Source organism: Paramacrobiotus metropolitanus, unplaced genomic scaffold (genome assembly GCF_019649055.1).
Source record: "Paramacrobiotus metropolitanus isolate TYO unplaced genomic scaffold, Prichtersi_v1.0 Parri_scaffold0000104, whole genome shotgun sequence".
NCBI classification, from domain to species: Eukaryota; Metazoa; Tardigrada; class Eutardigrada; order Parachela; family Macrobiotidae; genus Paramacrobiotus; species Paramacrobiotus metropolitanus.
Genome location: NW_026570324.1, coordinates 234,393 through 261,550, shown reverse-complemented (window position 1 = coordinate 261,550; position 27,158 = coordinate 234,393). Strand labels below are relative to the sequence as shown.

At 43.2% G+C, this 27,158-nt stretch overlaps 5 protein-coding genes across 10 annotated transcripts; 3 read left to right on the top strand and 2 right to left on the bottom strand.

Moving 5' to 3' along the window:
- Window positions 1–1,058: 1,058 nt before the first annotated feature.
- On the top strand, window positions 1,059–2,771 carry LOC129597404 (trace amine-associated receptor 7g-like). Its single transcript, XM_055494924.1, has 2 exons — window positions 1,059–1,463; window positions 2,238–2,771. The coding sequence occupies exons 1-2, from the start codon at window positions 1,059–1,061 to the stop codon at window positions 2,769–2,771; spliced, it is 939 nt and encodes a 312-aa protein (XP_055350899.1).
- Window positions 2,772–3,720: 949 nt separating this feature from the next.
- On the bottom strand, window positions 3,721–9,025 carry LOC129597390 (mitochondrial chaperone BCS1-like). The gene is made up of 6 exons (XM_055494905.1): window positions 8,327–9,025; window positions 7,536–7,672; window positions 6,534–6,712; window positions 5,949–6,213; window positions 5,757–5,874; window positions 3,721–4,284 (listed from the first exon to the last, which is right to left on the bottom strand). The coding sequence occupies exons 1-6, from the start codon at window positions 8,779–8,781 to the stop codon at window positions 4,011–4,013; spliced, it is 1,428 nt and encodes a 475-aa protein (XP_055350880.1). The 5' UTR covers window positions 8,782–9,025; the 3' UTR covers window positions 3,721–4,010.
- A 1,331-nt stretch (window positions 9,026–10,356) lies between these two features.
- LOC129597391 (uncharacterized) lies at window positions 10,357–16,497 on the top strand. Of its 4 annotated transcripts, none has more exons than XM_055494907.1 (5): window positions 10,357–10,494; window positions 10,588–10,802; window positions 11,062–11,455; window positions 12,411–12,558; window positions 15,925–16,497. In XM_055494907.1, the coding sequence occupies exons 2-5, from the start codon at window positions 10,661–10,663 to the stop codon at window positions 16,069–16,071; spliced, it is 831 nt and encodes a 276-aa protein (XP_055350882.1). In that variant the 5' UTR covers window positions 10,357–10,494; window positions 10,588–10,660; the 3' UTR covers window positions 16,072–16,497. The 4 variants fall into 4 exon arrangements, 3 of the variants coding, with proteins under 3 accessions (XP_055350882.1, XP_055350883.1, XP_055350881.1); XM_055494908.1 differs by lacking the exon at window positions 15,925–16,497 and adding an exon at window positions 12,677–12,866 and having other exon boundaries at window positions 12,411–12,597; XR_008691560.1 differs by lacking the exon at window positions 15,925–16,497 and having other exon boundaries at window positions 11,062–11,146; window positions 12,411–12,866.
- A 3,497-nt stretch (window positions 16,498–19,994) lies between these two features.
- LOC129597364 (hatching enzyme 1.2-like) lies at window positions 19,995–22,834 on the top strand. Of its 3 annotated transcripts, XM_055494857.1 has the most exons (8): window positions 19,995–20,098; window positions 20,164–20,370; window positions 20,561–20,607; window positions 20,775–20,969; window positions 21,113–21,236; window positions 21,488–22,017; window positions 22,162–22,206; window positions 22,462–22,834. In XM_055494857.1, exons 4-8 carry the CDS (start codon window positions 20,903–20,905, stop codon window positions 22,614–22,616), a joined length of 921 nt encoding a protein of 306 aa, XP_055350832.1. In that variant the 5' UTR covers window positions 19,995–20,098; window positions 20,164–20,370; window positions 20,561–20,607; window positions 20,775–20,902; the 3' UTR covers window positions 22,617–22,834. The 3 variants fall into 3 exon arrangements, with proteins under 3 accessions (XP_055350832.1, XP_055350831.1, XP_055350830.1); XM_055494856.1 differs by having other exon boundaries at window positions 20,015–20,370; XM_055494855.1 differs by lacking the exons at window positions 19,995–20,098; window positions 20,164–20,370 and having other exon boundaries at window positions 20,420–20,607.
- A 35-nt stretch (window positions 22,835–22,869) lies between these two features.
- LOC129597363 (probable serine/threonine-protein kinase DDB_G0284251) lies at window positions 22,870–26,765 on the bottom strand. Its single transcript, XM_055494854.1, has 7 exons — window positions 25,787–26,765; window positions 24,830–25,413; window positions 24,386–24,570; window positions 24,256–24,318; window positions 24,069–24,182; window positions 23,384–23,564; window positions 22,870–23,315 (listed from the first exon to the last, which is right to left on the bottom strand). Exons 1-7 carry the CDS (start codon window positions 26,217–26,219, stop codon window positions 23,220–23,222), a joined length of 1,656 nt encoding a protein of 551 aa, XP_055350829.1. The 5' UTR covers window positions 26,220–26,765; the 3' UTR covers window positions 22,870–23,219.
- Between the last annotated feature and the right edge of the window lie 393 nt (window positions 26,766–27,158).

The window sequence follows — 27,158 nt, the reverse complement described above, 5'->3', positions numbered from 1 at the left end:
ATTTTCCTATACGTGTCAAGTTCTGCTTAACGACGTATTGTGCAAACAGCTGGGACGACGAAGTTTAAGTATTCTAAGCCGGTATTAAATGCTTCTCTAAGCTGCACACAAACCACAGCAGTCAGAAAAAGATAACCAAACTGCATATGCACTGCGACCAAAATAATGCCAGTATATATACGAAGCGTATGTACTGTTCGCTTGCATGTCCAGTGTTCACCCGTCCTTGAGACGGGTTATTTGTATTTTCGTGCATTTGCGCATACGTATGTACGTCTAATAATGAACCATCCGTCTGTGAAATCCTTCCATCTCTGCCATCATCCAGGTTTTGTGCGTTCAGTTCTTGTATTACGTAATCGCCGGTCCATAACCAAGAGTGGTGCGAACATACTGCGAACGCTGAAAGTTTAATCGCCGGTTGATGACGCCACGACAGCTCATTTAATTCAGGAGTTCTACATCCGGATCAGCGCAAGCGGTAAGCCTCTGCCTTTAGTCACGACTGGATAACTACTCCGCTTTCTGCGACACCAAGCCGTTTTTTACTCAACGGCAACGCAGAATTTCCCCGGAAACCAATGGCCGCGGTGTGTTTCCTGCAAGTCAATCTAATCCTGGATGCTCCCTCGTGGAATCGTCTCTTTCCACACCAACAGCTCTATAATACCACATGTATCTTGTAACACCAGCTTGTCCCCGCTCTGGGTGATCGGATTGCCTTTTTTAATGGAAGAGGTAAATAGACTAATCCAGTTGCACGCGTGACCGGGCAGGCACCCGACAGAAAGAAGCCAACAGAGGTTTCACGCTAAAATTATATTCCTGTAACCAGGTTACGATTACGCGCTCGGTTACACGGAAACATAAGCAATCAATAGTTCCGGAATAACGGTCAACGGATGCTCTTTGCACGTACACAGGCTATACCTGTTAAGTGGATCATTTCCAACAAGATCGATGAGAGAGACACATGTCCTTATAAACGGGATGAAATCTGGATCTTGCTCAAACATCCTCTAATGTTTTCCATTACGGCGTTATTTCAACACCATACGATGGAGTTTACCAACCACACTATTCCCGCCAACACCACCACCGCCGCTCCCGTTGTCTGGACCTCCCAGCTGATCTTCCAGGCGACGGTGTTGACCCTCTCCGTCACCGCCAACCTTGTCGTCCTCCTGGACTTCCTGCGCATCCCGGCGCGCATCACACCGTTCACCATCTACCTCATCGCGCTGCTTGTGGCTAATTTGTTATTTTTATTGCCGGTGACCTTTCTGGAGATCCTCAACACGGCGTACGGCGGGTGGTGGATGGGCCGGCGGGTGTGCCAGATGCACAACTACTTCAACGAGGTGTGGTCGGGGGCGCAGTGTCTGTGTCATGTCCTCATCTCCGTCAACCGGTTGTGGGCGGTGACGTTTTCCGTGTCGTACAAGCACCATCACACTAAAAAGGTATGGCTATGGATGGGTGTTTGTCGTATATCTTTCCGACGTCTGTCCACCGCATGATTGCTAACAATAAATTCATTTTTCATGCAAGAGCGCTTTACCAGTTTGTAGGGTGCTAATAAAAAATTATTAAAATAAAATATAATATTAGTACTTTTAAAAATAATTAGCAGGAAATATGAAAAATAACAGGAAATTAATTTCCTTAATGCTGGGTAAATCTTCTTATGAAGTAAAAAAAACAGAAGTAAATATAAAAAAATTACAGATATTTTCATGAAGAATATTTTTCCTGCTGAATAATGGGGGATAATAATTCCAGTCATAACGAACGCAGTCAAGCGGCGCAGGGGGAACACAGGTGCTGGTGTTTGCAGCGTAAAATTTCTTAAAACAGCTTCTCAAAAGAACGTACCATACCAGTGACACAATCAGAATGTCTGAAATTTCTTTGGGCAAAATATACTGAATATATGTACAGGAATATTAGTCGCGTTGGAAAATCTAATAAAACACTCAGAACAATTCTGTAGTTTTACTTAAGATTAGTTAATTCTAATAATATTAATCTACTCTCGCAACAGAATAATATATACGAGGATTGCTCATGTACTGAAATTAAATACAACTTAATAAAAACAATAAAACTAATTAACAATAAAACTTATTAAAAACAGTTGACGCGAAAATAATTTCCATAATTTTGCGGGAGCGTTGTACACTTAATCATGGCCAAGAGGAAACGTATGTGCATCGTTATTTCTTATTAATTTACAGGTAGCGGTGTTCTCCTGCGTGGCCGCTCTCCTGTGGGCGCACATGGGCGGCCTCCCGATCTTCATCCTGGACACTCTATACTACAACCTGGACCTGCGTTTCGGCTGCCACTCCAACTTCTCGGCCATGCCGGCGTGGAATAAAGTGGAGGACTGGATGAACCACACCGGTCCGCTCATCTTCATCCTCCTCTCCTATCTCTACCTCTTCACCCACCGTCTCCACCGCAAACGGACGCGGGTGGCAGTTGTTTCGACAGCGGACACCCGGATGACCATAATCAGCGTGGCGGAAGCAGCGGTACATAAAAAGCCGGTAGTGCGCCGCGAAGTAGTCAAACCGTTCATGATCCTCTCGTTGACGGTGGTCAGCATCAGCGTGTGTTGGATCCCGGCGCTGGTCTTCTTCTCCACGTGGTTCTACGCCGGGGTGTTTCTGTCGCCGACGTTCTTTGTCATTGCCACGGGGTTGTATGCCATGCAGGCGTTGATTGATCCGCTGCTTTTTGCTTATGCGCTTTATCGCCGCACTTGAGGCGGGGTGTTCAACTTTTTTCGGGGTTTCTTATGTCGGGATTCTAGCCGAATTATATCAGATTTATTCGATTATCGATTGGGGAATGACGAGCGATATAGTAAGCATAGACGATCGACCGAAGCTAATTAAAAATGCTGCTGTCGTGATTCAGTAGGAACGCATCGGCAAACATGTTCGAAAGTTAGCCAGATACCCAACATCTCACGCAAATTGGCGCAATGTTTACGATTCACATAATTTTCAATTATGTCGGTTTCTAACGATCGGCAGAGAAAACGCTCTCGATTACACAGCCAATATTTTCCAACGCCTTTAGGGGAAGTGATTAGGTACATAGTGTGTTATAATAGAGAACTATCGCTCTCGCGCACTTCCAAACCCTTTTTAGCAGTGCTTTACGCCTTATGTACTGATCTTCTTCCTGTTTTGCACATAAACACACATAACTAGCAAGAACGCTTTTACACCTAATCAAATTTAAAAATGTTTTTCAAGATTTTCATGCAATTCAATTTCAAATAAGAAAACAAGTGCTAGAAGATCGGTGCATAAACAGACTTTTGGTACACCCGATGACCTGAAGTTCTGAACGAATTTACTTACTGTAAAATTTTTTTGTTTACTTAATTAAAATTCAATTGTTAACATGATTAACAATTTAACATGGCCATAACCCAACCGTGTTAACATGGCCATAACCACCAACCGAATGTTGTGCGTATAAATGCTGTTTAGCCGAATGTATACAATCATCTGGCTACAGAATATCATGAAAAAATAATTAGCAAAAAAGTGTTTTGGAATGCGCGAACGCACAAGTCATCCTGCATGTACACGACTTTGGTACCGTGTATTGTACGAGCACGCTTGTAAAAGTAATTCAATGAAAAACGTCATCCAGTAAAACCGCTACGACTCTCTCACGTAAACTCCGCAAGAATTTATAGTAAAATGATTTATTTATTATTCATTTCAAGGATCGTCATGACATTGCATGTTATCGATATGCCCACTTCAACATAAGCTTATCCTGAATTTTCAAAAAAAAAAACAAAATTGATGTACAGGGTGTCTACACAAATAAAAACGCTCCACTCCAACCCGGCACAACGCAACAAACGGATAAAAACTGAATAAAATCATCACACACGTCCCCAACCAAGAGTACACCACCCGGGGGGGGGGTTGACCAGCAGCGGGACAGGGACACTTCAAGCAACCATCCGTCCAGTCACACTAGGACACCGCGGGAGTATTTCGGGAGAGACTGGCGTTCAAATCCTGCAGGAGATTCTCCGGGTCGTATTTGTGCAGGAGGAACAAGCCCTGCACCTGCGCCATACTGATCTCCGGCGCGGTGTCCAGCGCCAGCGCCGCGAAGGTGACGGCCTCCTCGGGGGGCTGGTCGGGGTAGAAGTGGCGGTACATGCGGCGCAGCTGGTGCTCGCTGGCGTACCCGATGTACTGGCACACGTCGATGCGGCCCGGCCGCAGCAGCGCCGGGTCCAATCTACCCCAACAACGATTTCATCTTCTACACTTGTTCAACAGAACTTATCCCACGAATACATATTTAACAATTCTCATCATAAATCCATGTACAGGAGAATTAATTAACAAAACCCGATTTATTGTCGTGTGCAGTCGTTTAGTATTTGTCACTTATCGTAGTGTAACGGCTCAGTGTTTCCATAAAGTCGGATCTGTGAAAGTCCGACGTCGACTGCACAGCGCATGAATTTTCGAAACAGAAAACAATTATTAATTAATAATAAGTTACTTATTTTTTACGTATTTCTGTGCTAATTAAATTAATTATTTTTTAATATCTTCGTCTAAACTTCCAATTCTAAAACAACAACAAGAAATTATGTAAATATAAAATTAATGAGAAATATTACAAATAACTATGATATATCACTACCAAATGTACACGCTATACTAACCCACTAATAAAAATCACGTATAGAAGATTTCACTTTCAGCATGAATTCAAAGAATTAAAATTTCCCTTGCCAATCGTACTGTTACGAAAGGAAGTGACAGATTCTGCAACACATTAAACATGCTGCCATTTTGGAACATAGATCTACGCGCTTCGTTTTAATTTTTTACCAATTACCTATTTGTAAATACGTTTTATAAAAAATTCCTTATTTGCTGGACATGAATGCATCGCATTAACATACCGCAGCAATGTCTTCAAGGTCATTTGTAGAGAATGTCTGCATCGTGTTATTCTTATCGGGCAACACAGTGGAAAAGATTGCAAACTACTAAACAGTGCGGCTAGTTTCGTAGTGCAATGGCTAGTGGACATTGGCAGCTAGGAAGCACGCCAGAATAAACAGACACAATAATACATCCATAAAATTTAAAATTCGCGGTTATTTTTATGCCTATTTTTTATTTATTTTTACTCTGTATTTATTTTTTAAATCGCATTTATTTAAATTAATACGGATTTTGTTTGAATTTCTATGTATAAAAAAGTATTTATGCCTGCAAACGAATTTATTTTTATTTGCTACACAGTTATACTGATCACAATTGTACATCAGTATTAATAATTAACAACGCTACGTTTCCGGCGTTCGCATGTCATTACACAGTATTCAAGTGCGTAATAATGCAATTCACGTCAATTTTCAAAATAACAACTTGAATTAAAGATCAAAATATTTTAACAGCAAATAATTAACAAAACTGTCAAAATCAACAGATGACCAATCAATAATCAAAACCCTGAATTTTCAAAATCAAGCTCTGGATACACCTGCAATTATCAAATTTTATTTTATACGTTTCCACTATACCAATGAAAATCACGAATAAAATCTATCATTTTTCATTAAAATTTCATTACCAATTATTTATCAAAATTTTAACTGCATTTAAATTATACTTCAGTTACGTTGCACTGCAAAAATTAAACTGTGTCAACAAAATTGAAAACCAGTTAAAAGAGTGGGAGAAACTCACCGTTGCACATAATTCGTCGTCATAAACAGGATGCGTCCCTCGGCTGACGCCGCCCCATCGATGGCATTTAAAAATCCGCTGAACGTCAGTCGACTCAGCCCATCAAACGCCACCGCTTCTATCCATCCGCAAAAAACGCACACACCGTTCTAAAAAAATCCCCACTCCTTCTACTAAAAAAAACCTGCTTACTGGCTGCATCAGCACTCTTCCCCTGGCCCTCCCGCGTCAAGAACGCCGCGTCGACATCCTCCAGCAGAAAGACACTGTCCTGCGGCGCATTACACAGCAGCTGGTTGAACACGTCGTCCGTCAGCCACTTCTCGCTCAGATTCAGCATACAGATGTTCAGATTGAAGAAGCCGGCCAGCGCCATGATGAAGCTGGTCTTCCCCGTCCCCGGGGGGCCGTGCAGCAGGTAGCCGCGCCGGTAGGGGATGCCGCGCGCCACGTACCACTATTATTATTATGATCATTATTATTTATTGTCATTATTTTTTAATTATTATTTATATCTCTCTTGATATTACTTATTTGGATACATTATAACTCTTGATATTATTTTTTCTTGTTATTATCATTACTATTATTATTGTCGTTATCTCTTGTTATTATTTTTCCCTGTAATTAATTATTATTATTATTATCGCACTAGAGTAGCCAAACTTCATTAAGGGATGCTTTTAATAGTCTACAGGTAAATGGATAATTAAATGGCTAATTAAATGAAATTTTGTTTCTTTTTTGGCTGATTTTATAAGACAACAGTTACCCTACCTCGCAGTGGTCGACAAAGTGCTCCAGATCAGCTAGGAGCTTCTCGGCGATGCCCTGGTCCAGGATGACGGAGGACAGGGGCCGTTTATGCAGCGGGGTGGATAAGGTGGCCCAGCAGCCGGCCGACGCGCAGTACACGGTGATTTTGCCTTTCTTCCGCGTCTCCACAAAATCCAACGCTGCAACCATGCAGAGAAGAAGCGCTCAAGTCATATTTATTTATTTTATCAATATTTTTGGTTTAGAAAAAGAATAATTATTCGGTAATTAACTAACCACTGTGCTAATAATCTGTGGTCGCTAAAATAATAATTACTTTACCAAGAGCTGCACCAATAATGTCTGGTAAATAAACTGCATCAATAGTTTCTTGTTGGTGAAATAATCTGTTTTACCACTATAGTACATAGTGCCAAGTGTAATTTCTGGTTGGCAAAATAATGACTACATTGCCAATGGTCTTCTTTAATATCTAGACATGAATTAATCATGCGAGAACGAAAAATATAACAAATTAATTTCTCAAAAACTACACTTGACAGGGAGTTTCGTAGTGCATTGGCATAATAAAAAAACCCTGGGCACTGGCGGTAGCGCACACTATGGAGGTAAAATTAAAAGCAGATTAGTAATTTCTAATTTTGTTCCTACAATTTTTATCATCATTGTGATTTTATTAGCTACCGGTATTCTATACCGCGGCGGCAACGTAAGCATACGAATGGATCAGGGCTGGTTTAATTATTTTCGCTTTCCGCTGTATGTCGAACGTGTCAGACTTTCTTAACAAAGTAAAACAAAAATAAACTAATGATTTATCATAGAGTCTGAAAAAATATTCCCATCTGACAACAAATAATGACATTAAATGATTGTGTTACTGTACATTTTAGTACTTATTATTTACTGAACGAATGAAGGAAAAAAAAACCTAACTGCACAACAAAATGTTAATATAAGAACACAGTACGACTATCCTAACAATTGTCCTAACAATCGTACCTTCTTGGAGAATTTCCTGAAAGATGCCGGTATCCCGGCCACTGGTGCGCAGAATCAACTTCTCCAGCGGACGCAAGCCGAACGCCATCTCGTTCTGGCTTTTACTGCGCTGCACCTGGATCCATTTCCCTTTAAACCTGCCAAAAAGCCACCAAAGAATTCATTTTGTACATTTTTAGAAGAAAATATTCATGGAATGATGGAATTATTCCAAGTCAATTACAGTACATAAAATAATGTTAATAAAAGTTTCCTCACACTGTATTCGTGGCAGTGTACAAATTTTTGTATTAAAATCAAAGTAAAAAAAGTGTTCCCGTCTTAAAATGCACTTTACAAACGCTTAAAAACTCTAGAAAACGATAAAAAATCCATGTGATACTCTAGCACAATTATTATAGTTACTTTTTCCGATTTTCGGCAGTACGCAGTGGAAAGCAATTTAGAAATAAACTGCCATTCGTCCGTAATTTAAAAAATAAATTCATCCGTAATAATTTCATGTGCGATTAATGCAAGTACAGTTATCACGAAATTAATTCGAAACTATTTCAGTTTTCACTCTGGGATAACTCTGTAAAACAAAAACTGCATAATAGTTAACAGTTCATCCGTTCTCATAAAAAAATTGTGGATATTTTTCGCAAGAAAAATAAATTCGAACACGGAACAAAAGAATCCACAAACTCTGTGAAAACTAAAGAAAAATATGGTTAAATTCGGTACGGAAAAAATTACGGCGAAAAATTTAGTAAAAACTAGTACAAAAAATGTTGCGTGTTACTCCGTACAGAAAATGATGCACACCAGTTGAAGGGACGAACTGGAAGCGACTGGCGCGTTCCGCACTGCGCGCCCCCTGACACACCGTCTCCACGGACAGATGCAGGGGGTGTGTGAGGCGTTTGGCGAAGATCCACTGCAGTACCCACTGGAAACTCTCATCCCCGCTGCTCATCTCAATGCTACACGTCATGTACGTGGCGTAAAAATGCTGCCCCAACGACCACATCTGCTGCAGCGCCGCCAGACCCGCCCCGATCCCCACGATACTGAAGGTGGCCCCGAAGTAGGGGTTCTCGAGGAAGGAGGATAAGTAGCTCCATAAAGAGACGTCGAAGAGCAGCTTCTGTACCAGCGCGATGAGGACGGCCAGCAGGATGACGGCCACACGGACGGAGATGAAGGCGTCATGGGCCACGAAGGAGGCTAAATCGGCGCAGATGCTGCGCACACTGCTGGCCATGATCACAGCGTCCACGTCCGCAATCACAACGATGAATTATGGGCTCATGGCATTCTCGGAGGTGGGGTGCAAGAATACACTTTACGAGATGGAGGAGCAGGGTGCTTAGTGTTTTATGAACAGGAAGATCAAGATCAAGCTTGCATTTTTATCTTGCTAATGACATCTAACCCAAATTTGCTGATTTTGCTCTCTTGGCTGCAGCGTTGTTTCGTGTTTAAACACGCGTGTTGGCAGTTGACTGCACTGACTGCAGCAGACGAGTTTAGAAGCAACCACGTACGTACAGCGCATACACCACGGCACTGCCACGTGGGCCCGCTTGTGCACCACTTAACCGCAGTTTAACCGCAGCCGCACTTGACCGCCGCCGGCGCAGCACTACCGTATTCCGTGTAACGGAACTTCCGGTAATTTGCTGTACAGATTATGTTATTATTATTCTGTGTTATGCAATGTATTATTAGTATTATTATTAGTATTATTATTATTATGTGTAATGCAATGGCACTGTAAAAAATACTATAAAATAACGTAATCCGTAGAGGTATAGCCACAGGTATCTGTACAAGTGAATAAATAGTAAATACTGTACAAGCCTACAAGTTTCTTGCAAAAGCTTTTGGAGCATCGTTTCATGAAAAATTAACAATAGTTGTACGCCGTACGACTACTACATGGGGTCACGGGCAGTATCCGGGCGATAATTGGGAAAATTTATAAACAAGGCGCTTTCCCGACCGCTTGGACCCTGATCAGTTCGTGCTGAATATCGTTAGAATCCTCAGAAATTTAGCAATTTTCTTGAAAAAGACAAATCATTCCCAGCACCGAAAAGCTGACCGGCCTCGCCCTATTCAGCATGGCTTCTCTGGTCTCCGAAATCACACACTTCCAGGCGGTGAAATACTGCGCAGCACCCACCACCAAATGGTAGCTACTTGCGGGACAAAATCCCCACTCCCGAACTGCGGCGAGCACAGAAAGAATGGGATGAAGCGATCGTAGACGTCGACCTGGACTTGTGGGATAATACTTCCAGTAATATGACATCACCAGGCCGGCCTGAATGTTGCAACTGACCGTCAGCACCAAGCGCACGGCTCCAAGCACTTCCGGCAGCATCTCTTTGGAACTCACTCAGCGACGCCCGGCTTGCAATTGCGGTTGGCTATCGGTGATTCGGTGGTAAATGTACGGGGAAAGGTCGTGCAGCAGGAAACTGGCGAAATGCGAGGAACGAAGTGTTTACGTCAACGCATCAGCACAGAAATTCAAGCGGGGAAACACAGCATTTCCTATACGGAGAACAAACAGTATCTTCGGCGGCTAGTTAAGACGAAACGGTTTCTGTTATTCGACCGCCGCTGGATGGGCGTGGAAGTCGCTGTTAGGGTCACTAGAGTATCATTTAAGTTTCTGATGTTTTTAGTGAAATTACAGTAGTACCGAAAAACGGGAAGCGGAAATTTAATAAAATACAGACATCGCGCAAACGCACCGGATGTACCCGCTGTTAACCGTTCCCACGCAACCGACTTCGTAGACTGTCCATTATAATTAAAAAAGTCTTATGTCAGTTTAGGTCCTCTACTTTCCTAAAACTGCTTTCGGCCTATCAAAAAAGTCGAAGTATCTGGATCAATGAGGACGATTTGGAAACGGAAGCGTTGAACCTTTTGTCCCTTGCTATGCAGATAGCGATATCAAGCGGTAAGTATGGCCACAATACGGGGATAATCAACCTGAATCGATATTCATGCTGAGTCGACTCAGAGTCTGACAGTGTTTGTTATGGTGGATTAGGCAATAAAATGTGTCAAAATGTATATGCTGCATGAACGAAAGTCGGCAACGGACAGAGTAACATGATGCATCGATGAAGTTTGTTGCGAGAAACTGTATGACTGTGGCAACTTGGATTCGTGCGCTACTTTTGTTTCACGCTCAAACACCAGCCCCAGCGTGTGGACCAGTAATTAGTCGTGGGCACCTTGATAACAGCACAGCGACCAGCACCAGTAAGTTAACACCTTGAGAAAACTGTCGCTAAAATTCCAACATTCCAATTTCCCAAAGTTAACATTCGATAAAATTCCAAACATATTACGTAGTGCTGTGCATTCTACGTTCATAAAAGAAGCCGCGTGCATGTAGAAGAACGGACAGGGTTTCATCTGGTCAGTACAGCCGACTTTACACGCGTACTTTTGCTTTTTTCGTTAGGGAAAACCGTTTTGTACCGGCCGCAACTTAAGCCTAAGCGTGTGATGTTTGCAGCTTTCGAAAATGAGAATTACAGTACGCGTGATGCAGCTGGAAACGAAATGGTTGATGCTATTGGTCGTAGTATTGGAACGAAGTTGTACGTTGATATGGGGAATGACGTTGTTATAGACTGCGCCTACACGGGCAGCTCCATTGGCTCCTGTCACAACTTTCCGGCCACAAGCCTGGTGTGGCGTTATCGGGACAGTATCATCGATCAGGACACTGTTTCCGAGTCAGGACAGATCTCGGTGAAGAACGGTTTTATCCGTAGCTATCTGACCATTCGAAATGTTACTAATACAGCGTGGGAAAGAGTTGAGTGTCTGCGTTATTGCGGTATCGAAAAATACTGCGAAGTCCGGAGGTTTTATGTCAAAGGAACACTTCCTCGCAAATCGACATGGTGGTGAAATATACTTTAAAATATGCACGGCTTAATTTTGTAGATTACTACATGCGAGGCTCGTGTTACCGTGGATGTACCAGATCAGGGAGAGTTAAAAATCATGGATGTTTCGTTTTATGGGAACTTGCGCAAACTTAAGCGCTTTGCTGTTCGAAAGTGGGCTGTAGATTGTATGCATTAGATCAAACCTGTTTGAATAGATGAACTGCAGACCGACTGGCCGAGTTTCACTTTTCTACGCGTACAGTCTGTTGCGAGTAGGTGTGTAGCCACATTTAACAGTTCCCGAAAATTGGTCGTCAGGGCTTGCAGCATTTCTGGTACGTTGGGCGGCCGCAGCCACTCCCAGATACAATTACACCACTTCATCTTTCCACAAACACCTGATGCGCAAGAAATGTTTCTTCAGAGTCAGAGGCCATCGCCTAACCAGTCGCATCTTACAGTCTTGTAGCGGCCCATGCCATTTGCTAAACGTAACGTACTTCTTGGGATATTCGACAATTAAATCTACAAACTCGTTTCTAGTTGAAACGTCTTTTGACTCGAAGTCAGGAAGAAGTTCTTTCCTGCTTTGTTCCGTTTCTGTTTTGCGTGGTTAATTTAGTTTGATTGAAAACATTCGTCAAGTTCCAGGGTTTTTGGTAACTGTCGTTAGGCAGGGCTACCTACCTGTTTTTAGCGGAAGTAGATGATTGTGTATACCACCCGTGGAGTGAGCGACTGACCTAATGGACACTGGTCAGTCAGTATAGCAGACTTTAAAAGCATAATTTTGTATTTGACGCAAACCATAATTCTTTTACTTACAATGGACTGCGGAAGTGTCTTAACGCGGACCGATATGGCCGCCGAAGCCGATGGCACAACTCGTCCGGTCCGACTTCCGCAGTCCATTGTACCAGCTAAAATTCGGCTCTTGTGATGCTTTTACCATTCCGTTCTGAAACAGGGAACTACATTACACGCGGTACAGTGCGAAAAGAAGTGTCTTTCCCTCCCGGACCAGTGCAACACGTCCCACTAGGGAAGGATATTGTCATGGAATGCAGCTACAGAGCGAGCACGGCGTATGTCACGACTTCCCACCAACGAGCCTGGTATGGCGTTATCGCGACCGCCTCTTCGACCGAAAGACGGTATACGAGTCAGGGAAAGTCTCCGTGAAAAACTTTCATAACTTGAGCATACTGACCATTCGAAAGGTTAATAATACAGATTACGAAAAAGTGGATTGCCTGCGTTTCTGTGGTATCGAAGAATACTGTCTGATCCGGAAACTGCATTTCAAGGCGACATTTTATTAGCTGCGGTGGTTTGCGCAATGCTCTGCTTAGAATCTCTGCCACTTGTGACTATCGCCACTGTCCATAAATGCACGTTTTAACAGTGCTGCACTAAATGTTGGTTAACTAATATAATATCATGAAGTGCGGGCTATTATTTCTCAGAGAAGCTCGGAGAAGAGAAGCGCTCTCTTACGATTATTCTTCAACCGTCGATACTTTTAATTATTACCAATAATATAATAACAATCCCAATATGGAACAATCGTTCCTCTTCTTACAACAGAATATCATCCAGATAGACTGTCTGGATATCTGTAACGATAACTCTTACGACTTTGCCATCCACTACGACGACTAAGACCTTCTTCATTTTCGTTGCGATCAATCGGTCGCTTTTTCTTCCTCGTTTTCAAAAGCGTTCACCTCACTTATAAAACTAATGGAATTAATCCGATAACTCAGAAGAAGAAATAGGAATTAATCCTTCAACTCAAATCTATTGGCTCTAATGCCTACCACTGTTTGCGCGCAATCCGCGGTTCTTCTCCGTGCTGGCGGCCGCGTGCCTTCCGAACCAGCGACGCTCCTTGCTTCTAGTGCTGTTGGGGATTCTCCTCCGCTAGCTGTCACTGATGAGCTGGGACCTCCACTGAAGGAGAAGAACTTCCGTGTCACGGCGTGTGTGATAGAACGCCGTTATCGAGTGCAAAAGTTAAGCAAAAGTAAGGGAATGACAGGGATCTTAACGCATCTCCACCATCTCGGAGAAGCGCTCACGCTGCATAGAGAAAACACAACGAAACCACAACTCCTCGAAAGATCGCTTTATTTCTTTGAAATAAAGACCAGAAAAAGGGCATCATAAACAAATCTAAAGGGAAAAAAAAGGGCATGAAACCATGAGGAAGCTAGGAATCGATGTTAACGGTTCCGAAGCTGGCACTCGAATGGCAAACACGATTAGTCGTGTTTGGAAAGCTGGCCAATGGCAAGCCGAGCCAATGATGGTGAGGCGACCGTGCCAATATCCTGTGCTATACGCACAACACTCTGACAATATCATTGTTCATGTCGTTGGGGTATCGTGGAACGAACGTGGATCTCCCAGGCTCTGGATACGGATGGAGGAAGCGCGGATGTTTGCGGTCGGATTTTTCTGTTGTTACGCCCGAAGCAATCTGGGGGCTTGCCCTTACAACGCTCTGCGTTTGGCCCTTAACCAGCGAGCTCGTTGGTGTGGCACCTGTGGATTCTGGCTGCTTGTTTGTAGTTTTTTCTGTCGGTCTCTGTATTTGCTAGGTTCTCGAATGTCGTAAAATCATCTTAATCGTCAGTTGTTTTCGCTTATGTTGGTTTGAACATTTTCATGGTGTCTGATAAAACATCCTTGCAGTGAAAAAATATGTACAAGCCCATCCAACAATTCTTTGACCGCTGTAAGCGGAATTTAAAGAAACGTGGGCTTGAGCCATTTAATGTGCTTCGACACGTCACGCCACAGGGGTCTGCGTATTCAGCGTACATAAGCAACAAATCTGCATGTGTTCAAGTGTTGCAGTTACTGTACCTATCTGTGACATACAATGTAATATGTTTAGCATTATTTATTGCCATCATAATTTATATTAATTTTATGCTTTTGTAACAGTATAATCTTTGCTTTGCAATTCAATATCGCGGTGGTACGTAATATCCATATTACTTTCAAATTACTGATTGTAACATGCCCGGGCTAAAGATGATTGATTCCACGTTGGTCTAGTAATGGTCTATTAATTGTGATCTAATATATTATTATTGGTTGAATATTTATAAATATATCTGCCACTACACTACGATGCGTATTTGCATTACTGTGCGCGATTTATATGCGCTGCGCTTACAGCGGTCAAAGAATTGTTGGATGGGCTTGTACAAAGCGAGCTTCGCTCAACAATGATAATCAAATGAAGAATTTGTCCCAATTAACATGAGAAGGGACTGTGCACAACACACTCATAGCATTACCACGCATAATCTCCAAACTTAAACGCTGGAACAAAAAACAAGTGGAGCGATTTTCGCCCGTCCTTAAAAACAACTTCTTACGAATCTCCTTCAACGTTACAATGCCTGTCTCACACCAAGTGCCAAAAGTCTCACATGCAAAGGGGACAAAATTGCAGCGATCAGTAAGCGATTTGTATTTTCCAATCTTCTCCCGGCAAGCCAATTCGGCGGCGGCGCCAGCACACTTTGAGGTAGCGTCGATATATGAATCCGCCATCGTGTCTCTGCAAGTGACGTCCCATACTAAAGGCTGACCGCGATACCACTTCCATCGCGTGGCTCCATCCGGGCGCTTTCCATTTTCGCGCAGAAAGCCAACGGGCTCCGGATAAGCTTCAATCCCGGCATTACATAACGCTCGCAAAATTATGTCGTTAATACCGTTGCGTCGTTCCCTTCTACCGATACACTTCTTACAAGCCAGCCCATGATATCCGTTCTCCGCTACATCTTTTCCACATCTAGCACAGGAATGACGTTCGACAATTTTCGCACCAAGCCACAGGCCAACGGAAATACGAAAAGTCTGGTCGTCCAAGAAACTGCCAAAAACTTTTGCAGGAAGAGCATTAAGCCATGCCCCGGCGTACTTTGTGCTGACTGCTCTCAGCCGTGCTTCGTCTCGCTTATTGTCGCCGACGCTATCCCATAACACAGTGATGTCTTTTTGTATAACGGCGTTATCCCATACACACTGGTGAACGCGCGCCAAATCCAGCGGTAACTCTTCACAAGCGGACTCTTGTTTCCAGTAGTATGAAGTTATGTACAGTAGTATGTGGTGGTAAATTACCGTACACACACTTCGCTAATGCAACATAAAAAGTGATCTACACCGCTGTCACCGCAGAAGCATGCAGAATGACGAGAAAAACGAAAGAAAAACATAATACAGAAAACAAACGGTTGCTCCTTAGAAAGCAACGATCACAACTCATCCTTCACCGCACTAAAAGTGGTACGGAATTAAGTTTCGGAAATTTTCGTAATATTGCACTTACGTTAATCTTGCACAGGATTATAGTAGAAAGGGAAGTAATACCGTACGCGAACTGTATAAGTAGTAAGGCAATTACTGCAACTACAAACTGCAATTTACTATCCTACATTCGCTCCCATTGCCTTCAGGGTAATGCGCCCATGGGGACCATCGAATATTGCCACGATCAAGGAATTATGGAAGCGATTGTGATGCCATTCGCGAGAGGTCCGGTCACGCTAATTTCGCCGACAGCGCCTGTCAGTGGATACAGACAGCGTGGAACAGATATGTAGTATAGATAAAGCGGATACCCCGGATACAGAGGGTGACAGCCAAAGTGGTCGCGGACATTTCGTCGTGGGACATTGCGCCACACGTTTTTGGTCGCAGCGGCTAATTTTTTTGGGCAACTCGTTTTGCAGCCGCTTTGTTGTGTGACATTTGGTCGCGCAACATTTGGGGAGTCGGAAAATAACCGACTGGCTTATGGCAACAAACAGCCACATGACTGTTTGCTAAAAAAGCGAGTTATCCTTAGGCGAAATGTCCGTAAAACCAAATGTGCCGCGACGACCCTGTCGCGTAGCCATACTGAGATGGTATGTACAGAGAATATGTATCATAAAACAACAGGTGCGTCTTGTTTTACTGAGCATTTGCTTTGGCGCAACGTTTAAGAATCAGTTTCTGATGATTCTAGGGAAATTTTAAAAAATCGGTACCGGAAGTTTATAAAAGCATCGATATCGTTGCAACGCACCGGATGTACTTGGCACTGTATAAACCGTTCCCACGCAACCGACTTCGTACAGATAGAGTTTGTATAAATAGTTAAAAAAAATTAATTGCGTTAGTTTGGCTTAGTTCAATAAGTTCATGTCGTCAACTTTCCTAAAATTGCTTTCCGTCTATAAAAAAAACGTAGTAAATGGACCAATGAGAGCGATTTGAAAACGGACGCGTTATGACCTTTGCCACTGCAGATCGCGGTATTCTGGTGATAATAAACTTGATTCCATATTCGTGCTGATAGTGTTTTGTTACGGTGAAATTGGCAATAAGGAACGAGAAAATGTTTAAAAAATTTTATAGGGAATGCCGAAACTAAGCGATGGGCAGAAAAAATATTTATTTTTATTCCAATTTGTACAAGCTAACGCATTTATATCTGAATAATAGTATGCATTGATGAAACCTGTAAAAATAAACTGTACGATTCTGGCACCATGGATTCGCGTGATGATTTTGTTTCACGCTCAAACACCAGTACCAGCGTGTGGACCAGTTGACAGACATCTTGACAACAGCACAGCAGCGAGCACTAGTAAGTGAATAACTTAAGAAAACTGTTAGTAAATTATGTTATATTCAAAAAATTATGGAGGCCGTCTAGTCCAGAAACCCAAATAATTCATAGCTAGAGCATTAAGTTATTTAAAAGGGTTCCCGTAATAAAAGGGGATGCCTGTAGTGACGGAAGTGAACGGAAGTCACGCCCTATACCTTTTCTATTGTACCGCTTCAACAGAAACCTTGGATAAGCCCTGGTTTTGCTATCTGCGTATGGCGTAGCCCAAGTAGCGTGGAAGTACAAAGCTCACCCTGGACAGAGTAAAATGCTATGTATTTTACCATCTGTAGGCTACGTTCATAATAATAATCCGCACGGCTAGATGGACTGATCGGGTTTCATTTTGTCAGTACAGCAGACTTTGCACGCGTTGTATTGCTTCTGTTAGCTAAAGCCATAATTTCTTGCCTGTCGCAGTTTTAAGGCTAAGCGTGCGCTGTTTGCAGCTGTCCAAGTAGAGAACCACAGTACGCGTGGTGAAATTGAGAGCAAAATGGTTGATCGTCCTGGAACGAAGGTGCACGTCTATCTATGGGGAGATTTTGTTCTAGACTGCTTCTACATGAGCAAATCCGGCTCCGCATGTCACAACTTTCCGCCCACAAGTCTGGTGTGGCGATATCAAGGCAACCTCATCGATGAGGACACTGTTGTCCAGTCAAAACAGAACCAGCAGATCTCCGTGGAAAACAGGCTTAACCGAAGCTATCTGACCATCCGAAATGTTACTAATACAGATTACGAAGAAGTCGAGTGTCTGTGTTATTGTGGTATCGAAAAATACTGCATAATCCAAAGGTTTTACGTCAAAGGGTCATCGCCTCGCAGTTCGACATGGTGGTAAAATATACTTTAAAAAGTATGCGCTGCTTAGATACTACGAATCTGTATTTGCGATGGCTCACGCAGTATTACGCGTACCAGATAGGACTACAAAACATGGATGTTTATACAAAACAAGCACTTCTTTGGTTTGCTGCCGATTTATGCATTAGATATGTTCCTGTTTGAATAAATTTTTGAACTGCGGGCTGACTGGCTGATTCTTACTTTGTTATTCCGAATTGTACGCTAACAGTAGTGCGTAACGAGCACGTACATGTCCGCAATTCTAGACATGGGTTCGCCGCGTTGCGAAGCCAGGACTTTGGCTACGTGACGCACCTCTGTCATTTCTTTAAAAATCGGCTCTCCGCGTTGCAAACTTTCAGAAGCTGGAAATTTGGACGGAATCCGTTGATAATTCTTTAAGCGTCTTGGAACTCAAAGTTAGGAAGAAATCCGTTCCTGCTCTGTTCTGTACAGCTAGGGTTATTCGGTTTGGTTGATCAAGCATTCCGCAAGCTCCCTGGGTTTCCGGTAACGTTCATTAAGCACGACTATCCGCTTGTCCCAAGCGGAAGTAGGTGACTGTATATACCACACGCGCAGTCCACAGCTTATTCCAACTCTGCTAACTGCGCATGCTTAAATACCGATTGCTATACACGTTCAGAGTAGTGGTGCGATGTCCGCATAATACGTGTCATATACAAACCTCACCCTGGGTTCCAAACGGTCTAATACAAAAGGATACAGTTGTATTGTAATAGTAGCCGATCTGGCTGCCGTTCTAGTAGGTTGGCGTGTTGACCGTACCACGATGTTGTGTGGGCTGTTGGGATGAAAGGTTGGCACGACCGGCAACGGTGTGGTCGTGAACGCTCTTACTAACTTAACGACGCAACAAACGTAAAAACGGAAGTTCACGGCATGTTTAATGACAAGAACAATGCAAAACAGGGAAGGTTTAGACAAGGGTTTAACAAGCGGAACAAGCTAATCAAGCTGATGCAAGCTGTAACAAGCGAATGCAAGACTGAATTCTAGAAATTGTGAAGAAGAACAGCTAGCCGGTAAAAGGACAGAAATTCATAACGCTTTGATGAATCATAACTGGGTGGTCTTATGGTTGTACAACTTCTATCGCTACAGTATATGTAATTATTATGTATCACGCATAAAAAATTAAATCCATATGCGAAGAATCTCCAATGTGAACGGCCGATACAATGGTCATGGTCAGTACTTTACTATACTCGTAGACTTTGAAAATATAATAATACTGAAAAATATATAATACTCAAAAAAAATATAATAATATTGAAAATATAATAATACGAAAACCATAATCCGGTTACTGTATATTCCTGCTGAAATTACTGCTCTCGTGATGCTTCTACCTTTTGAAACAGGCAAAGTGTACGTCCCTCCTGGACCAAAGCAACACGTCGTACGAGGGAAAGACATTGTCATGGAATGCTCCTACAGGCCCGAGCACGGCGTCTGTCACTACTTCCCACCAACGAGCCTGGTATGGCGTTATCGCGACCACTTCTTCGATCAAAACACCACTGTGCCAGAGTCAGGATACGTCTCCGTGAGGAACTATGTTAATTGGAGCTATCTGACCATTTGAAAGGTTACTCATACGGATAACGAAAAAGCGGAATGCCTGCGTCTCTGCGGTGTCGCACAATACTGCCTGATCCGAAAGTTGTATTTCAAAGCGACATTTTCATGGCTTCGATTGCATATGTACTTAATGTTCTGCTTATTGTTCCGATTGCATACGTAACCCAGAGATTTGTACTCTGCTTAGAAACTCTGTCACATGCGACAATCGCCACTATTAAAGGCATGTTTTAACAACATTAAAATGGTAAATGCAAAAGAGGTGGATTTCAGCTTTTACGGGTCGATATCGCCGTAATCAGCATTTGCTTGTTTGTTATCGCCAGTTTGCGTGTGCACGATGAACCAAAATTCACCATGAAATCTGTCGCTAATCGCTGTTAGCCTGTTACCACAATGCAGCCTTGCAGACGCTTAACAAGCAGTGGAGCACGCATGTCAATTTTTATATGTTCTATTACTTTATCAATATCTGTTTAACGTAAATGAATTAGATACTCAGTAAAGGACTAAAGGTGATGTTTTCAAAAAACCAACATACATGTATTTATCTGCTCGTTCAAATCAGCATCCTTTACAGATAGTGCTCCTTACTGGCAACGAGAGGGGACACGGTTGCGAGCGGAAGAATGCAAACAATTCGACGCAGAAGACGTTTTTGGGAACTATTACAATTACAGACATATTGCGTTGCATTAGCAGATCGCACGTCAGAAAGCAAAAGGTTATCTCGTTCCTCATCATCAAGTACCCGCTAATCGTAAGCGGCATCGCTGCAAGTACAGAGGTGCGTTTTGTTTTACTGAGCGTTTGCTTTGGCCCGACGTTAACGAAGCACTAGCATTTTCTAAACGATCGATGATCTATCATAAATCATAGAATTATAGTCTTTATTAGTTTTTTATCTGCATACATACTTAACTAAAACTTTTACGGTAGAAAATGCTTGGATATCTTTATTCGTTTGTCTTTCTTAGCTGCTTGATCGATATCAAGTTGGCAGTCGGTGAGGAATTACCAAAAGGTAAATATTACAACGGCAACTTCTAAGCTTCCGGCAACTTCTAAGTTTCCGGTTGAACTAGCACCAATGAGTTGTACATCTTCACTACAGATCTCATTTGTACGGCTACAATATGGTGTAATGAACGCTGTCTCTCAACAGATTAGACGAATCGTGCATTTTTGCAGACTGGAGACAGCGTATTCATCCGTCCATAGAGGAATCGGAAGAATCGCTAACCAGCGGAGACATCATCTGGCTCGACGATGCAAATGACAGCGATAACTGGGCAGCGCGAGGGCGTGAGACCGGTCAAATGTTCAGCCACAACTACTGGCCGAATAACGGAAGATGTATTCCATATCTCATACATCCGGGTTTTGGTAAATGAGCAATGAGTTTAACGATGATAAGCGTATTTGTTTGGGAGATGGACCTCTCTTATTTTAGCGTATGTTTTACCGCTTTATTTGCAATAATCTATTCTGTAAATGACTTTGAATGAAGTTCTCAATTCGCATTGCAGGCGTCGATGCGTGGAATGTAATAAAGAGCGCCATGCGTCATATAGAGCAACGCACACAATGTTTGAGCTTCAAGCCCCGCACAAATGAAGCTGACTACATCTCCATAGCCCCGCACACTAGCAGGTAAAGAAGAGTGCAGCGTTTAAGAGTTTTTTACAACGTGTGCAGCATCTTTACATTGATGTTCCTAATTGGATACCAAAACTGTTACTCGTATTATTAGAAAACATGGCATATTCTTAGCACTGTCCAAGTGCAGTCACTTCCACCTCTCGTCGTAATTAGTTGTAATGAGCAGGACATTACAATTAATGAGGACGTTGTAATGAGCAGGACATAACAGGACGTTGTAATGAGCAGGACATAAATTGTAGGTGTATGTCCCGCGTAGGACGAACACCCGGCAACGCCACCGAGATCAAACTGGGAAAGCAGTGTCTGACACGCGGCATCATCGTCCACGAGCTGATGCACGCGTTAGGCTTCTACCACGAACACAACCGGCCGGATCGCGATATCCATGTGCAAGTCTTCCCGGCGCACGTGCAATCTGGAATGTACTACCCGAACTTCCGCATCCTGACCAACATGTCCACGTACGGCGTGCAGTATGATGTGGAGTCGATAATGCACTATGCACCATGGGACTTTGCGGTGAATAAGAACCAGCCAGCGATGATCCCGCGGTATGGTCATTTGGCCAAAATGGGGCAACGTTGGGGACTGAGTAAGCTGGACGAGCAGAAGATACAGCGAGCGTACGGCTGCATCGATGACAATTTGGAAAAAGTGGAACTACCGCTAATCGTGTGCGACACCAAGGACGCTTTCACATCAACGCCGGTTTCTGTTACTAATCCGATTGTGACAACCCTAGCAGTCACTTTGCCAGCAGCAACGACTGGTAACATTAAGTTAAAATTCTGATAATTAATAAATTAATTGTCGTATCAGCCGAGGCATCTTTCTCGGTTGTGTGAATGGCTTTCTGATAATCCTCTGTTTACAATACTGTTTGATTAGGCAGTTCACGTTGTATTTATTACAGGAACAAGCGCATTTGGCACAATTGTTGACGGATTGGGAAAGATCGGTAGGGTATTCGTCGCATTAAACGTATTTCTCTCGGTTCTCTCGTTAAGTTTTTGTGATTGTGAACGCTGTTTTGACTGTTAAAGAAACGATAGACCCGATCCCGATTTTTACAAAACGCATGTCTGGTAATGGGTATAATGTACATCAATTTATGCCGTGCTAACGTGGCCATACGCAGCAAGAACTAAAATACAGTAATGCGATCCTCAAGAAATTCAGGGTTAAGTGTTTACTTATAAGTGTCTATTCCTAGACTGGCTGTGCACCGAGCGCTGCACCGACAGATCGTGGTGTTTGCTGGTCAATCCCCGGACACCAGCCAACTGCCGTGATAAGGCAACCGGATGTGACTGCAGTGCCAACGGTGTTGCTGCTATTCTGGGCGCGCTAGCGGATAACAGGACGTGAACAATGTTATGTTTGGCATTTTCCAAATTGTACTGGTCAAGCCAGTATAATTTTTGCTCGTCGCTAGATCACTCGGCAGTCGGCACTCATCTCTCGTCTGCTTGTTTCAAGGCGATCCCAGGACTAAATAAAATTTCCGCAAAGAACTAGCGTGGCTGTTAGTTATATAATCTGTACTTCAGCAAAGTTTTTTTGGTGTATTAAATATTGTCAACTGTCACGACTCAGTTATGCAGATACAACATCAACCATAGGGCATAGGCTAGAACTAATGTTACTGGAAAAACGCTTCTTGGGAAGGCACAAGGGAAGCGATCTACCCATTTTTTGAAACAGCGGATCAGCATTACGTTAATGCGTGGACGCGCAGCATGTACAGGAAATTGCCAGTATTGGTAGAAGACTTGTCAAAGTGTACTACGTGTAGAAGTGTTGTACGGAAACCTTTTTGATCCTGAGGAGTAACCCAGTAAAAACATTCGGAGAAGACAATAATTATTCTTTTAGATAAACTTTAACAAAGTACGAAGGAGGATAGTATTGTTCAAGGATCTATGAGACAACCATGGTTCGGTTCGTCAATAATAGTAGACAAATGGACGGTTATGCGCTTCGGTGGGCGACAAACGGAGGTGCTCCGACAAGACGCTGAGCATCTTTGGCGTCCTGCACCAGATCTTTCCATCGACTCCGTGCTTTCTGCACAAAAAACAGCGGCAAGATAATACGACAGCCAACGTAATAGCATGATATCAAGTCCAACATACCAAAAATTCTGGCGATGCCAATGATCCAACGATGATCAGCTGCGCGGCGGAAAAAGAGAAGACCCTGACTAACTGATCTTTGATGGTCCACATATCCTCGCGGCGAGCCGCGCCGTTGGGCCACACGAACAATGTGTCCAACGCGTGACCTTTCATCGCATCCAGTGTACCCGCGTGAATTCTGCAATCACACGTGATCATTTTTATACGCAATTTTTCTGTCTTCATATAATGATTTTTATTAGGCAACAGGCCAACAGCCAATGCACATATCAGTATGCTTTCACATGTTTACAAGCTTGTCCCGTAATTTCCATCGTAAAGGTACAGCTAGCGCGAAATTTGCGCTTGAAACGATGGCCACGTCACTACGCTTATCTGATTGCCTAAATCCGCTCCGTAGTTAGATTGTCCATTACCACACCGACCGTTTTTAGCCATCTTACGCCAGGGAGTTACTGTTATTCTCATTGAGTTATATGGCGTGTACCAAGCCACCAGCCAGCCAAATGCAGGTCACGTGTTTAAACAGTGTGGCGTGGCGCGCCGTAGTACGGATTTACGCGCAACACGTAAATTTGTAATGATCGCTGTTCTGATGCGATGGAAATTACGGGACAAGCTTGTACACTAATTAAAATGACGAAATTTTAAACATATTATCATTAAACATTCTTAGCCTTACTTTGCTCTTTGTGCATACAGCGTAAGGTCACTGTCCAACGACTCCACCAGAATCCCGACAGAAACGCGGCTGGATAGTGGATTACGCTGCCCACTGATGAACTGTGAGATGAATCTGTGGGATGAAGAAACAACAGTTGACAATCACAGAAGCAAACGCTACGGTTTTCTTAAGAGATTTTGCATACGTTTTTGCGTCCTTTGTATGTACCATGATGTAGCGGTCGAACCCAAACGGTAGCCAGCGGAACCTGCAGTTTAATGCCAGTATAAATCAGAAAACTGCCGCAGTCAAGATGAGGAAGCGGAAAGAATTACTTAGCCACTTCTCGTTTGGGAAAGGGATTGTCCTTCATTCTGCTGGCATCCATCAGAAGCGACCGCGCGCTGCACAAAAGGTCGCCGCCACCATCAAAAGATGTTGGCTGCGTCACGGGGCGACGATTGTCGTTGCTGATAACAAACGAATCCAACGCGCGGGTTAGCTCATCCACGTCGGTTCTCTAACAAGAATTAACGGTAAAATTAATTAAACTGGAAGGCGAATGCAGTAAACATCAATTCTGCATATCTAAAAAAGCGGGAACACGATAGTAAAAATAACAAAACGAAATAAAATCAACATAGCCCTGGGTCGACTATAGAAAAGCTGATCAGCGTAGCCGCCGTAGCATATTTTGTACCTAGTACTAACTCGTAAATAATACATGGAAATATTAACTGCTGCTGCCTGCTATTTGTATTTATCGTAATTCATCTTACCGGCTTCAGTTGTAAAAAGTCCCCTTCGAAATCTTTGAGTAGGTCTGTTGCGTGGGGCCGATTAGTCGGCTCCTTGACGATGCATCGTCGAAAAACCTGTTGGAGTACCCGGATCTGTTCTGGAGAGAACCGATCGGATAGTCCTGACGGGAACAGCGGACCATTCCCTTCGATAATATGCATGGCTGCCTTGCCGACGTTGGTAAATTCAACGGCATATTCGGGAGCCTTCCCGGTCAGCATTTCCGGCAGCATACATCCGAAGCTCCAAATGTCGCTTCGGCGGCCTATTTTGTACTCTCCGCTGGTGCCATCGAGTACTTCGGGAGCCATGTAGCGCAGCGTACCCGTATCGGGCTGTAGCTCATTGGTCTTAGTCATGGTACCTTCTAGTTTCTTGATCAGCCCGAAATCCGCCAGCTTTATAGTGCCATCCAGGCCCACTAGGACATTTTGGCACTTGAGGTCACGGTGAACAATTTTTCTCTCGTGTAGATGGTGGAGACCGCGGAGGACTTGCTGAGCGATATCCACTATCTTCTCAAAACTTAGATTTCTCTTGGCCATATCTCTTAAGGTGTAATCTGCAAAGGTCAATAATAATATACTGTTTACGTTTGTCTTATGTATTACCGTAAATTACGAGCTATGCGCCTCGGGTCTTTTCTAAACGACTTTATTGTTATTGTTAAAAGGGGAAATAACTAATAAGCGTGCGATAATGTGCTTCATTGATGTGCTTATTGAAATATAAACTCTCAGCGTGCAATATTCAAATCCCTTAATACAGTATTATGATATAAATAATAAGTAATACGGAAAGTAGTGTGGTCTGTAAGGAAGTGAGTATTTTACTCGGTGCGTTTGTAAAGTCGTACGTACGTACTCGTATCCAAAATTTTATGCAGTAGAATACTAACTGGTAAGTGGTAGTAGAGTTCATAATAATAGTAGTACCTTCGCAAAGCTCCATGATTAACCACAGCTCATCCCGTGGTCCCATGACATATGGCCCGGGGACAGTTATATTAAGCTCAATTCCATAATATCTAACTAAATTCGGATGCTGTATATTGTGTATAAGGCGGTATTCTGTAATGGTGTCTTCCACCACTTTCGGATCATCTGCTGGTAAGCGTTTCGCCGCATACTTCTCCCCGGTTGCCAGATTCTCTGCAACGTACACCCCGACTACTGTCTGTCCACCACATCCCAAAAATGTCTTGGTCAGGACGCAGATAAATCCGGGATGCAGCGGACGAAGTAGTTCCTTCAGCTCGGCGTGGTGATGATCTTTATCCCAAGCATCCATCGCTTTCGTGGAGGTTCTCGGTCGTGAAGGAATGGCAACATGCGTGGTGTTGCGTAATGGTTTGGTACGAGTGCTCATTGTAATGGAAAGTGTTACTGATTTAACAAATAATTAGCATCGGTGGCACAACTAAACAACATGGGTGGCATACTAAAATTAATCGCATGCGACGATCGACGTATACAAGTACTCATCGTAATTGGCAGTAATTCTGGTTAAGCGAATAATTGTAGCAGGTGGCACAAATAAGAAACTTTGGTGGTATAATAATCGCATGCGATGGTCAACGTGGTGTTAGAGTGGAAACCCGAGCATCCATGGCTTATCTAAATGGACCTCCACAGCAGCTGCTTATCGATGTGGACTACAGTCACTACACTGTTCCATTATTCTCAACATATCCACGTCTCGTGCTAATGGCTTAGCACGCTCAGAAGAAAATAAAATTTAAAAGTTGGTTCAGCAAGCAGCACACCGAGCACAGCATACAGTATCAGATGCTGCTCAGCAGCTGTACTGTACGCGCATGTGAAGAAAATCGGTACAAGTACTCCATAGTGTGTTTACCAACATGCTCCACGCCGGCTGCTGACTAGGCCGAAAAGTCAAAATACGGAAACAGTAGACGCGCTATCAGCAGCTACAAGTAACTGTTAACAAGTATATGGCACGCGAGCAGTTTGTTCTCACATGATCGGCTGATGCATTCCACTCGAATCCGAACCATGACCGATTACTAGACATTTCCAGAAGCTTCTACTACATATTGCCGGAAAACAGTCTTCTTTTCGAGACTAAGGTATTCACTATTCAGCCCTGCATCTACCGGCAACCGTGAAGCTTATCTACAAGTGTCCGTATCTGATTGGCCAGTGCGATATCGGTACAGAATTATTAAAATAAATAATGGCAGAATTAATTAGTCTTGAGGCTGCCGTATCAGCACTTTGTGTACGAATGCTGGATGTGTGTCACTCTGTATACTTTACCACCATGCTTGTTTTGGCAGGATCTGGG

Bases quoted from the DNA above. Each gene is read 5' to 3' on its own strand.
- LOC129597390 (XM_055494905.1), bottom strand. From the start codon at position 8,781: ATGGCCAGCAGTGTGCGCAGCATCTGCGCCGATTTAGCCTCCTTCGTG. The intron at 7,673-8,326 runs GTACGGAGTAAC...GCTTTTTGGCAG, and splicing joins ACTGGTGTGCATCATTTTCT to GTTTAAAGGGAAATGGATCC. The intron at 6,713-7,535 runs GTACGATTGTTA...GCATGGTTGCAG, and splicing joins TCAGGAAATTCTCCAAGAAG to CGTTGGATTTTGTGGAGACG.
- LOC129597364 (XM_055494855.1), top strand. From the start codon at position 20,526: ATGCTTGGATATCTTTATTCGTTTGTCTTTCTTAGCTGCTTGATCGAT. The intron at 22,018-22,161 runs GTAACATTAAGT...TATTTATTACAG, and splicing joins TTTGCCAGCAGCAACGACTG to GAACAAGCGCATTTGGCACA. The intron at 22,207-22,461 runs GTAGGGTATTCG...GTCTATTCCTAG, and splicing joins TGACGGATTGGGAAAGATCG to ACTGGCTGTGCACCGAGCGC.
- LOC129597404 (XM_055494924.1), top strand. From the start codon at position 1,059: ATGGAGTTTACCAACCACACTATTCCCGCCAACACCACCACCGCCGCT. The intron at 1,464-2,237 runs GTATGGCTATGG...ATTAATTTACAG, and splicing joins AGCACCATCACACTAAAAAG to GTAGCGGTGTTCTCCTGCGT.
- LOC129597391 (XM_055494906.1), top strand. From the start codon at position 10,661: ATGAAGTTTGTTGCGAGAAACTGTATGACTGTGGCAACTTGGATTCGT. The intron at 10,803-11,061 runs GTAAGTTAACAC...TGATGTTTGCAG, and splicing joins CAGCACAGCGACCAGCACCA to CTTTCGAAAATGAGAATTAC. The intron at 11,456-12,410 runs GTGGTGAAATAT...GTTCTGAAACAG, and splicing joins CTTCCTCGCAAATCGACATG to GGAACTACATTACACGCGGT.
- LOC129597363 (XM_055494854.1), bottom strand. From the start codon at position 26,219: ATGAGCACTCGTACCAAACCATTACGCAACACCACGCATGTTGCCATT. The intron at 24,183-24,255 runs GTATGCAAAATC...TTCATCCCACAG, and splicing joins CATACAAAGGACGCAAAAAC to ATTCATCTCACAGTTCATCA. The intron at 23,316-23,383 runs GTATGTTGGACT...TTTTTTGTGCAG, and splicing joins TGGCATCGCCAGAATTTTTG to AAAGCACGGAGTCGATGGAA.